Here is a 13,076-nt window from a genome sequence, read left to right as displayed (position 1 = left end):
GTCCTGTGTGATCTGCTTTGATTAATGCCCATGAGTGTGCTGGGTATTGGCAGCTGCTTCACGGATGACTCATGAGGCTAACAGTCACCTGAAGCCCGCACGTTGCCTTCAGGCATCCTGCTGCTGCCATATTATTAGCCTTTTTCTTACTCAATTTAGTCCACTCTGAACTTCTTGAAATCCTTAAAAATCTGGATTTTTATCATCCAGCACACTCTCTCTCCCTCCCAGGTTCATGTCAGCCTGCCCTCAGTCTCCTCATTCAATTTATTACTGACAATGTATGCCAGGACAGGCCCCAAGCCCTGTGCTACCCCCTCGGGGTCCCCTTCAGGTTGACCTCACTCTCTGGGCACAGTCTTTCTGTGGCCAGCCGCCCATCCGTTGTACTGTTGCCCAGTCTATGTTCTCCATTGGTCCACAAGGACATCATGAGGAACCTTTCCAGATACCCTGCTGAAATCCAGGTACACCGCATGCGCTCTATTTCCTGAGGAAAACGTTCATCTGACCTGATTTTTCTTGTATCCATATTGGCCTCTAGTGATCTTTTCTTCCTTCTCCAAATTCTAAAAAAACCAGCCTTTCACAATCAGTTCTAACATCTTGCCCAAATTTTATACCAAACACACTGACCTAAAGTTAGAGACTGACCTTTATTGCGAATCAGAACTATAACAGTCTATTGTGTGGATTCCAGAACCATTTCCATTCGTATGCCAAAAGTCATTCATTCATTTAGCCAGTGTTTATAGATCTCCTATTTTTTTTTTCTAGGCACTTTTAGATTAAAGGCAAAAGGTACAGTTCTTGCCCTCAAAGAGCTTATGGAATCAGGTGACCCAGAAGTGTCAGGAAAAGGTAGTTTACATTAAATGCTTTGAGAGAGGCATACACAGGAGATACAACCCGCCTAGGGGGTAGGGAAGAAATAGTCAGGGAAGACTTCCTGGAGGAGGTGTTGTCTGGGCCAAGTCTTAAAGCACAAATGGGAGTTAGCCAGATGAAGAGGGGCTGGGGAAGGAAGGTAGAGAAATTTAAGAAGGGAGTATAGCAGAGTTCAGAGGAGGACATTGAAAAGGTGGACAGGACCAGTTGCTGAACGGCCTTGTAGGCAATCCTTAGGAGTCAGGATTTCATCCCAGAGTCAGTGGGAAGTCACTGAAGCATTTTGTCAGCAGAAGTGGGTTTTAGAAACATCATCAAAACACCTTGTGCATGCCTGATATTAGACCAATTATGAGGGGCTCCAAGATGAAACAAACCACAGAAGTGCAATTTGCTCCCAGCAAAACCAGACTTTTGCCGTAACAAGGCCTAACACCTGCCAGGCTTCACCCCAGGCTGGCTCTCCAGAAGAATCTGGTGATTTTCCAGCCAGTGCCATTCATCACAGTTCAGGTTTAACTGTTGGTGAAGGAATCAGCCCATGGGAGGGCATGGTCTTCACTCTGTGGTTTTATGGAACCCAAGGACCTGCCCTGAAGGGGAAGTTGGAAGATGAACCTACTTCATGCTGCATTTTGAGACAGAGCCGACATTTAGTGACCTAGGAAGGCAAGGGTAGGTTGCAGAAGAGCTTTTAAGAAACACAATAACAAAATACAATTTCTCTGGCCTCTGGAGATGCTCAAGGGGGTCCTGGCCATTCCTACACCTCTGGTGTAACACAGACTCACCCAGAGGTGCATTACACTGGCTAAGAGGGGATGGTAGAAGGCCACTGAGGTTCAAATCTGCATTTCTGTTTGTTGGCTATCTGCTATGATGGCTATGGTGACATTAGTTTGAGAAGTGTTGGCCCTGCCAAAAAGTTGCTGGAGACCTTATCGGTACACTCAGGTCCAGAGACTGCCATCCAGGACAGTGAGGGGTGAGTCCCTGTGGCCGATTCCAAGCACTGGGCCCAGCCCACCTGGACAGGGTCACCAGCCACACCCTGATGGCCTTGAATATGGTCTCACAACTCCTCAATGTTTCAGGCTTTCATCATATTCAGTCTGGGAAGTGTTTCCTTTGTCATTACTAAATTTACGTAGCCTCGACCCTGTCACCATTAAGAAGTCAAGGGCCAGGGGATGGAATCTTGGTTCCCCTTGCCTTGATGTCAGAAGCTAAATCTGGCTGTCCTACTGCTCACTTTCCAGAGCAGGGTGGATTGCCCTCACTCCCACCCCCCTGAAGGGGCCCCTTGAGGAGGCCCTAGATGAGGGAGGGAGGCTGAGTACCCTGCCCTGACTGCCTGGCTCCCATTCATGAAATCCCCCATGAGCAGAGGGTTTCATCTACGGTCTCCATTCTGCATCTCTTCAATGCACCCAAGCTGCTGTGGCTGATGATCTTTACAAAAGCTTTACTATCTTTTCATTAGGGTATACATTTTATTTACATGTACATTTTCATATATAATTATCTTAATTGTGTATACATATTATGATTATATTAGAAAATAGAAATATGATGTATTAGAAAATACACTCATTAGCTTACCCTCACTGACAACTACTACTATTATGTTGGCATATTTCCTTCCAAACTTTATTTATCATTTTTTTTATTCGTTAACTTTTTAAAACCAAATTAGATCATTCTATATGCCCTTTTATTATAGTGTACTTATTTTCACTTGAGTACATGTTATCAACACGTTTCCTTGTCAATAAACATTTATGTCCACAGCAGAATTTTTGGTGGCTGTCTAGTATTTCATTTGTACAGAGAGGTGAGAAAGAGTCAACCTGTTTCCCTTTATTAGGCACTTTTGATCATTTCCATTTCTCTTTTTGTTGGAAAGGCTACTATAAAGAACATCTGCTTATGTATATTTTTGTGTGTCACTTTTATTATCCCCTAAAGATGAAGTTCTGGAAGAGGAATGACTGGGCCAAAGGGCACAAACATTTTAAAATCTTTTCACAGATATAGCTAGTCTGCCCTCCAAAACGTCACCCTGATTTCCCTTGCCATCAGCAGTGGTGAGCGACCCACTTCCCTCACTCCATCGGGACTGAGTTCTATCACTGTTTGCCATCTCTGCTAGTTTGTCTCAGTAACTCACCTTGGTAAAGCCTGGCTGGGCTTTCTCTGGAGGTCAGTGGGGGCACGGAGGTATACTGGGCCTCACAGGGACAAGGAAGTCAGAGACACAGGACCCACCCCAGGCCAGAAACTTCTGTAGCACACTGCCAGTGAGCCTGGAGCCCTCCTGACCCTGGAAGTATCACAGATAAAGCTCATGTATGCATGCGGGCTGGGTCTTGGAGTAGGCCCCCTAAGACACCCAGGTACACACACAGACACACTTACTGATACACACACAGGGACACACATAGACACAGAGACATATACAGACAGTCACAGAGACATCCACAGAGACATAGACATACATATACATATACACTAATGGATACAGACACACAAACATCCACAAATGCACGCAGATGCACTCACTGATATGGACACATAGAGACACACGTGAGCACTCACCTGGACTTGCAGGCCCTAAGCAGATAGATCTGTCCTATCTTCTATACATTGGCTCCCATTTCTCTCCAGAGCCGAAATCTTAGCTTGCCTTGGAGGGATGGACTTTTCCTCTGTTCCTTAATGGCTACCTCTTCAAAAGGGAGCCCGATCTCTTAGAGAAAGGGAAGGAGTGAGACTGCCAAAAGAGTAGCAGTATGTCCCTTCAACCAGAGCAAGAGGGGCCCCTGCCGGATGCTCATTCTTCAGAGGGCTCCTCTGGCTCATCTCCAGCCCCACTGTTCCTCACAGGGTGAGAAATACCCATAGCCAAGGGGACATGCCCACTCAGATCTCTGGCCTTCCTTCTAGACCACACTTCAGGAGCCTGGTATCCTGAAATTCTCCCTGGAAATTCTCCCGATCCTGCTCCCCAGAGGGAGAGTGGGCCTTACTGACAGTGTGCATACCCCAGCCTGAGGGGTGGTCCAGAGCAGCTGTGTAGGGATGTAGATAGCCAGAGTATCTATTTGCATGCACATGAGAGCCCTCCACAGTGGGATGTGGGGCCAGAGGTGGGAAAAGAAGGGGGTCATACTGTAAACTGTAAGTTGGTGAACCAGCTCTCTCCAGGTCACCACATTTCAGCATAGACCCAGAGTAGTCCAAGAATGATAAAGTCAAACCTGCCCTTCCAAGTTATTTTGAAGATCTTTTTTCAAAGTAGGAGAATTAATAGTTTATTAGTTTGACTTATAGCCCTTAAATATCTAGCATACTTAGGTATGTGGCATGTAGGCCTCTATTTGTACTCTTGTCCCTGCCCTGTGAATACTAAGAGTGGACCTGAAAGAGAGACTCACAAGGCCAGAGCCCATGTTTCTCTGTGGCAGAGAAATGAACAAGGGTCTGGGAGCTAAGGCAACATGTGCCCTGGCACGTGAGGCCGTCCTGCTGGAGCTGCTGTGAATAATGCCCCTTCCTTTTCAGATCACATTCAGGAAAGACCACCTTGAGGCCTGCCTCCTTTCCTTGGGTTGTGATGTGATGGCGAGAGAACGCAGCAACTTCGAGAGCTACTCCATGTGTTATGAGCATGTGTTGGAGCATGCTAGGCAGAAGCTCTGTCAGAAAGAGCAGGTATGTTCCCAGAGAGACAGGAAGTGTGATGGGGAAGGTATGGGTAGGGAGGCCCAGGACTCACTCCAAAGAGGAGACTAGAACAGAGGGTGGGGGAGGTGTTCTCACGTAAGAACGGAGGGTGAAAGCTACTCCCCAAATGTCTCCTCTTACTGGTTCATTTTCTTGGGCTCTGGTATTCTCAGCTGCAAGGGTGATGGCCCAGCAACACTGGGTTGTGTGCTTTGGAGGTGTCTAGTGGGGAATATAAAACATTAGTGACAAAGGAGCTGCCCCTCAGGGAAGATACATAGCTTACCTTCTCACCTCAGCAAACACAAAGCGCCTGTGCTGTTCCTGGTCTAGCAGAGAAGCCAGGATCCTTGAGTAAACTCTGTCTTCAGGATGTACATCATGGGTCTCACTGATGAGACTTCCTTAAAATGAGGTCCCCTGGTGGGATCCAAGAGTCACTTCTCCTGTCCTAGATTGCACACTGTTTTAAGTGGATTACATTAGAGGTTCAGTGTTATATTACTTTTTACCTAAGAAAAGTACACAAGTCTGAGAAAAAAATCAAATGAAGCATTCAAATATCAAATGAGTCTCGGCTTCACCCCCAGTTTGGCTTATCCCTGTAGCCAAGTCTTTTTTTTTTTTTTTTTTTAAGATTTTATTTATTTATTTGAGAGAGAGAGAATGAGAGACAGAGAGCATGAGAGGGAGGAGGGTCAGAGGGAGAAGCAGACTTCCCGCTGAGCAGGGAGCCCGATGCGGGACTCGATCCCAGGACTCCAGGATCATGACCTGAGCCGAAGGCAGTCGCTTAACCAACTGAGCCACCCAGGCGCCCCCCTGTAGCCAAGTCTTTGGCATCAGTGTGGATACCCGGAAGTTAATGCTATCTTCTGATCTCATGTTAGGCATCCTAAAGTCCAGTGGGGCAGCAAACGCATTCGGGCTCCAGATGGAGCCCAAGGATCTGAAAATGAAGCTCCATTAACACAAATACGAGGTGTATGGAACATGTTGTGCTGAAATGAGCCGTGGTTGGAAGAATAAATGTTTGAGTTTGGTTGTGCATTGTTTTCTCCTCTTCAGGAATTAGATATTATCCGAAGAAGTTCAGATCCACTTGAAGACAACGCTGGTCAGGTAGGTCCGTTCTTACCAAAAAGCTTCTCTTTTCCAGCTCACAAATCCACATTCTCAGCAGTAGCCAGACAGGGGACTTCCTAGTGTCATTTTCTTGTGCCCCTGTCAAGAGTGGCCTATAGAAGTCTCATCAATGAAGATCCACTGCAGAAACACCTAAGGAGTGTGCTTTCACTTTTTAAGCAATAAGGGCTTTCTTATTCTTAGTTTTTTTGGTGGTTTTTGTTATTTTTTATTGCTTTGATTTTCTTTTTTGTTGTTAGTTTTGGGTTTGGGGTTGGGGGCCTCGTTTGTTTTCTTTTGAGGCCAGCTTAAGTGAATTCCAAAGAAAAGGGATTTAGGTTGAGGTGTCAAAGAAGGCCCATTTGGAAATGGAGACGAAGACAGCTGAAGTATTTTATCCAATTAAAAAGTACCTAAGTGTGTCTCTTCTGGGGTCATTCATTCAGCAACCATTCATTGGACACCTACTATGTGTCTGGCACTGTTCCGAGACCCTTAAGCCAACCTTAGATTCTTCCACCCATATTTGTACAACAGGATGTTCGCCTCTTTCATTAGATTCAAGGTAGAAGAGCAAATCCAACACTAATATACAAAGAACTATTCTGTAGTGGCAGTTTGGATTGCTTGAGTTATCTTCCATTAAAACAGTATTTCTGCCATTAGGTTGCAGAGCTCAGTCATACTATGATCATGGAAATCACTGCTCTAAGAGCTCGACTCACAGATTTGGAACAGGAGAATCTGAATCTCAACAAGCAGATTAGAAAAGAAGTCCAGGAGGAATATGAAGACTTAGTCCGAGCTTTGTTTGCGACGTGTGTGCACATAAAAGTAAGTGACCTGTGTCGGACGTCTGGGCAGTCCTGTGGGAGCCGAGGCTCAGTGACCTCCACAGCCTCTGCTCACACAGCGATCAACGGCAGAGTGTGTGTGGTAACAAGAGCCCACAGGGCCCACGAATTCTCCAGCACTCAGCGTTCGCGGCAGGGAGGGGTCAGCAATGGGTTGTCATTATTTTGCCATGAGAGACACTGAGTTTTAGACAATTTAGATGGCTGCCGTTTTCCTCACTCTGCTGCTGCTGCCGTTGCTGCCGTCTGATTGCTGTTAAGGCAGGGTGGGGGGTGTCTCCTCTGAAACCCCAATAGCTGATATCACGGTTTTGTCTATTGAGTGCCACCGTCCAAACAGGAGAGTGCAGTGCCCTGAGCCAGGCCAGACCCCAGTGTCGGTAGCAACAGGCTCCTCCTGAAAACTCACTGGGCAGATTCAGAATTTGAATTCGCTTTCAGAGAGGTTTTCAACCCGTCAAATGCCTGTCAGCCTATCTCTCCCATCCGGTGTCCGGGAGCTGCTGGCCTGTCAGGGAAGGTCGTCCATCTGGAAGAGGAGAGATGGGGTGCCCATGTGCCCACGGCACAGGGTTGGGGGGGGTTGGAAAGCCTGTCGCTTTCTTATGATGTCTGAGCAGCTGTAAGACAGAGGCCCTAAAATGGGCCATCACAGACCCTGGTCCAGCTGCCCCACAGATGTGAACTTCAGGACAAACCTGCCCCCTCTCTTGCTATTGGACGGATCCCAGAGCCAGCCCCCCAATGAGTCCATACTTCATTGTCTCTCCTCGGACATTCCAGCTGGTCCCTGAAGCTGTTCCATTGAGAGGAGCTTCCACCAGTGCTCTGCCTTGGTGGATGTCAGAGAGGATTGGAGATTCCTTCCTACTTATGAAGGATCCACAAAATACAAGTGCTTACAAATATTGTAGGGTTAAAACCAAAATGCACTGGGCCTGGTACTGCAGGAGAGGGATGAACAGCCAGTGAAGTCTGGGATTTGCTCAGTCATCTTTCGGGTATGAAATTGTTGAAAATTTTCTTAAGTTTTTTTTTTTTTTTTTTTTTAACTTATGCCTGATTCCTAGACAGAAAGTGGATTCTCTACTTCTCCCAGGCTAAACCAGTTCCACAGGCCCCCACAAAGTGGAGAATCCCTGTTCTACCCTGGGGTCCCAGGTGGGTGGTGAAGATTTTGCCATGTGGCCGGCAGCCAAACATCCTGCCGTGGCTGCCAGGCTGGGCAATACCCTCCTGCTTTCCTCTCCAGGGAAGTGGTTCAGAGATGAGAGGACACCCAACTCTCCCCCCTCACCCAAGGATGCAGGGTCTGTAGTTATACTTAGCGATGATCAAGCCCTTCCACCACAAGCCATTATCCATAAACCATTCAGAACAGGCTGTTTCATAATGAGATTTCTGCTGGAACTTAAATGGGAAGGTAGCCAGCCTGATTCCTTCCTCTACTTTATCTATTTTTAATATAGTTCCTCATTAGTGGCTCATCTATAGTGTTCTATCTGGTCGGATTCTGCTGAGTCAACCTGATAGCAAAAATCCCTAGGTTCAAATTCTCAAGCAACCTTTTGGGAGAAGAGGAGTGGTTCAGTTTTCTACCTGTGACCTTACACTTTTCTATCCACTCACCTTACCTTGGCAGCTGACAACCTGGGCTCTAAGATGTGTAGGGTCCACATAATGAAGCCCTGGGGATTGAAGACAACGCTAAAGGGGCTGCTAGTGAGACTTCCAGATAATACCTGAGGGAATAATTGGGTGGATGGTTTTTTCACATGAAATCATTTCTGAAAGTTGTGTTTTAGAAGGCAAAGTGACTCTTCCTTCCCTGCCCTTCTTGAACTTGAGTCTGCAATTTGCAGGAAAAGCTGGATGAGAATCAGATTAATTTGATCCAGAAAGTGTGTGAGCTCATCGGTGAAGTAAGAACAGAAGGGATCGACAATTTGAAGGGCCTAAAGACAAAATGGGGTTCTGCCAGACCTGATGAAGGAATGAAAGAAAACCCAGCCAAAGTACGTGATTTCATTTAGCAATGAGATACCAGCATTTCATCCCAGCATCTGACCCCTAGCTCACTCTATGCATTCCAGTCTGTGGTTTCCCCGAGAAAGCATTGCATCAGGCATTTAAAAGGGGCACTGGGGCTCCCTGCACAATTGTGTCATCCTCCGGAAGGCATGGTTCTGATGTTAGGATTTGTGCCGTTTCCTCCGGGGGGAAAAGTGTTGGGGGCAGGCTTTTCTGAAAGTGAGCCTCTCTCAGCAGGAGCAGCTGCAGGCCTTGGAGCAGGAGAGCGGCAGCCTGGCCGCACTGGTGTGCAAAGTGAGGAGCCTGGGCCACTGGAGGCTGGCTGTGCGGCAGGCTCGCTTGCAGGGCCGGCTGGACAGGGCAGAGAAGGTGAGCGCCGGGGGCGGGAGGCCCCGCCCACAGGGAGCGGCGAGGTGGGGGGCGCCTGGCTTCCTGGGCAGCGTCGCTGCCCGGGTGGCCTGGTGGCCCATGGCAAGACCAACACGCTTAAAGGATCTGACCGCTGGGGAGTTTTCGTGGGAAGTGGCAGAGCCTCCAGAGAAACAGTGAAGAGCCAGAAGTAAATGGCAAAGAAGCAAATGGGAGAACAGATCAGAGAATTTAGCACGAGGGAAGGGGAAAGATGGAGGGGGAGACTTTACCAAGGGCTTGAGGCAGCTTCATCAAAATATACTGCAAATCTTTGAGTTTCAAACATGATTATCTGAGGAAAATGAAGTAACAAATCGAAAATCTCCCTCAAGGCGAATTGAAACCAAAGCACAAAATACTAGTGGTTTGGACACTTTCACGTAGTGTTTCTGAAAGTCTTTGTTTACTCTGATCTGTCACACTGTACTTAAGCAAAGACACAGAGGAAGTGACCAGTGGGAGCTCCTTGCTACCGGAAGCTTTAAAAAACGATGGATAACTGAAGTGGTCTAGAGACTCTTGTAAACTAAAACTATGGAAAGGAAACTTATTTCCTATCTCACTGTGTTTGGGACGTTCACAGGAAGCTCTGCAAAGTAAAAAAGAGTGCTTGAGCGTCCAGCTAATGGCAGAACAAGAAGTGGTTTTATTTCGTCAACAGTTACTGGCTCTAAGGCAGGCCCTGGCCAGGGCTCAGGCCGACAACACCAGGATGCACGAGCAGCAGGAGAACCAGGTATCTGAGCCCCAGGAGCCCTCTGCCTCCCTCTCTCTGACAACCTGGACAGCTCTGCAAAGCTGCATGTGGTAGTGGAAGCAGCACCATCGCTGCCCAGAGCAGTCATCAGGGCTCCGCAGTGTGAGGCCGAGCACAGGGCGCGGCCAGAGAACCACTGCCCAGACCTCAGCTTCCCTGCTCCCTCCTCTCTAGCCCAGCAACCAAGGAGAGTGGCCAAAAGGCTTTTGGTTTTGTTCGGATTTGGCTAAGACGGGCAAGTACTACCCATACAGAAGACCATTCTTCGGTGTAGTGTGTACGTGTGTGTTTCTCTGAGGATCTTATTACCCAGAGGGCATCTTGGGGTGGAGGTCTCTGCCCTTGACACAGTCCTTCCATCTCCAAGCACACTTTCCATTGACAGCAACCTTGTGCACGTGGAGTGTGGCCCAGCCATCAGCATTATTCCCCAAACTGAGTCTTGTGTCCTTTCCGGATGACCCATACTAAGTCTTCATTTCAGGAGTTACTGCTGCTCAGTAGGGGCCGGCACCAAAAGAAAGGTGTTTCCAAGTTTAAGCCCTTGATAACTGTGCCAACGCTCTGAGCATGAAGGAAGCAGAAAGACCCTAGGTGTAGAGAGAGAAGAGCCAAGTATAAGGAAGAGCCTGGGAAAGCTGGGCGTATTTAAAACCTAACATATAATTTGTTCCTTCTGGACCCTACATCTTCCGTTATTGCGCACCAGGTAAACAATGGTGTATAATTATGCAAACTGTAACATCGCCATACAAACAGTATTAGTATTAGTATTATAACTGAGGATGGACCCTCTGGTGCTTATGGTGCTACTGATCAGAAAAATTTCAGAACAGAACCAAATTATTACTACTCTTTTCCTTCTTTAGCCATCTGGAACCTGGCTTCCCCAGAGCTATTCTGGAAGTCAAAACAGAGGCAAGATTAGAACCTCCTTTGTCCACTCATTGCGTGTATTACATCACCCCTTCTCCACGGGCCAACCCTTCCCTGCTATCTCGTGATTAATGCTCAGGGACACTGCACATGTAGTTTGAGGTAGATAACACTATGTGGTTAATAAGCTAAGTAACATGCATATTATCATCACATTTGGGCACCGAAAGGCTGAACTGTTTGACCTGGTATTGCCGGGGGCATTCCCACTTGCCTGGCTTTTCCTGTTTGTTCCTTTTGTTCCCTCCCTGACTGTTGCCTCAGGGCTTACAGTAACCGCCAAGCCGGCCTAGATCCTGGTAGTCTTGCTGCCTGCTAGCGCAGAAGCGAACAGCCAGGCTCGAGGACCCTGAGCCCAGGAGTACGCCCCAGAGTCGTGCCCCCGGGCCCTACTGGAGGGGGTGGTTATCCCCTTGGGCAACTTCTCGTTCCCTGCCTTTTGCTGAGAGGAAAGACTCTGTGCCTTCTTCATTTCCTCTGGCCTTTTCCTGCCACAGGCTCAACTGCTGAGAGAGTTGCAACACCGAGCAACCCAGGAGGCTCGCCACAGGCAACAGATGGATCTAATGAAAACCTCCAGCATGGAGAAGCTCTTGGAAGACGTGGAGCAAAAGGAACAGCACCTGCAGCTCCTGACGGAAGCGTCTGCGAGGGCTTCCAGACTGGGCCAGCTTCAGCAGAAGAGAAGTCAGAGAGAACTCCAACAGGTAACTCCAGAGAGAGGAAGCTGCCACTCGGAAGACAATCTGGATGTACCAGCCAGAGCTGGGGCCTTCTTCTGGAATTTTCCATGCCTCTGGTGTCCCTCACCTTTGTCATTTCTAGGCCCACCAGGATAATGGAAGTACTTCTGCCCATGCTGGGGTGATGCTTGGGCTGCTTATGGTGAGAGAGGATGATGGCTTTACTGCCTCAAGGCCCAGAATCTTGGCACCTTTATAACCCACATGAAAAACATGTTTTCACTTGGCTATAATTTTTGAACTAGGGATCTTTTAGAAAATTCCAATAGTTAATCTGGAAGAGCAGCAAGTATTATGGAAGCTATTATAAGAGGATTTTATTCAAGGTGTTTCTGGAACTTCAGAGACAAAAAGGAAAGGCAAAAGTGATTTCCAGACACAATATATTTTTGTTAAATATACCCGTACAGCAAAAAAAAGGAAAAAAAAAAAAAAAGAAGAAGAAACAATAGATATAGATGTGGATTAATGCAAGCTCCAACAAAGGAGACCACAGAATATAATCCAATACAAAAGGCAAAAGAAGTAGCACCTTCTAGAGCAGGCACTTCTCATGCATTCACCAAAGGAATAAATCACTTAATTAATTCACCAGAGATGTTAGGAAACAGAAGTTGGACAGTTAAATTAAATTATTGGCCAAGTGTTTCAGGTGCTTAAGGAGGAGATCAATGAGAAGTCCACAAAAATAAAAAAGGGCAAAAATTGAATTGAGGCAATGCTAGAGAAAATATTTGTGGAGAAATGGAGAAAAAAACGAGTAGCTTTAGACTAAAAGAAAATTAGAATTTCACATTTATTTTATGAAAACTAAACTAAAATATGACTTGAATCCTTAAGAAAATTTTGGTGTCACATATTTATCTTTCAAGTTATGCTTTTCTAAAAACCACCACAAAAATAAGGTGTTAGGGGATGCCTGGGTGACTCAATCGGTTGAGTGTCCTACTGGATCTCAGCTCAGGTCTTGATCTCAGGGTCATGAGTTTGAGCCCTGCATTGGGCTCCACACTAGGTATGGAGCCTCCTTAAAAATAAATAAATACATACATACATACATACATACATACATAAAGTGTTAGTTTCTCACAGTCCTCTCTAGTTAACAACTAATTTTTGTCTTCTAATGGTAGAGAATCTAAAAGTAGTCAGAACAAATGTTTTGAGGCTTCTCTCAACAAATACATGTTTTTAGTGTATGTATGTAACAATCTAAACCACCCCTCTACCTCTGCTGGCAGCCCCTGTGCCCCTGGGCTTACTGTCCCACTCCCCACCAACTAGCAATCCACCCTCAGCCAGCAAGAGCCCCTACGACCCACAGTGACTTCTTTAATCCATCTCCAACCTCCAATTCCAAGGGCAGATTTTGACCATCTGACCTTGGAGAGCATGATTGTACTTGCCTACCTCCTACTCCTGGGGAGACCATTTAGAGCAGAGGCCCTAGACTCAGACTTCCTGATTCACACCCCGGGGCCCTCCACTGCATGACTTTAGGCTAGATCGTGCTCTCTCTGTGCTTCAGTCTTCTCGTTGGTACAATGGAGAACAGTATACTCATTTCGTGGGATTTTTTAGAAGGATTAACTCAGGTAATTCCAA

The 13,076-nt window shown here is 46.9% G+C and overlaps 1 protein-coding gene across 1 annotated transcript in view; it reads left to right on the top strand.

The window, feature by feature from the left end:
• LOC118524887 (coiled-coil domain-containing protein 162-like) overlaps positions 1 to 13,076 on the top strand; it is a 48,852-nt gene that overhangs the window by 29,710 nt on the left and 6,066 nt on the right. The window contains exons 8-14 of the mRNA XM_078054890.1: positions 4,453 to 4,602; positions 5,683 to 5,736; positions 6,406 to 6,573; positions 8,456 to 8,608; positions 8,862 to 8,993; positions 9,619 to 9,771; positions 11,226 to 11,435. Of these exons, the coding sequence (XP_077911016.1) occupies positions 4,453 to 4,602; positions 5,683 to 5,736; positions 6,406 to 6,573; positions 8,456 to 8,608; positions 8,862 to 8,993; positions 9,619 to 9,771; positions 11,226 to 11,435 (1,020 nt within the window). The remainder of the gene's footprint in view (positions 1 to 4,452; positions 4,603 to 5,682; positions 5,737 to 6,405; positions 6,574 to 8,455; positions 8,609 to 8,861; positions 8,994 to 9,618; positions 9,772 to 11,225; positions 11,436 to 13,076) is intronic.

The sequence above is a fragment of the Halichoerus grypus genome, chromosome 9 (assembly GCF_964656455.1).
Source record: "Halichoerus grypus chromosome 9, mHalGry1.hap1.1, whole genome shotgun sequence".
NCBI classification, from domain to species: domain Eukaryota; kingdom Metazoa; phylum Chordata; class Mammalia; order Carnivora; family Phocidae; genus Halichoerus; species Halichoerus grypus.
This window is presented reverse-complemented; position numbering and strand designations above follow the sequence as displayed.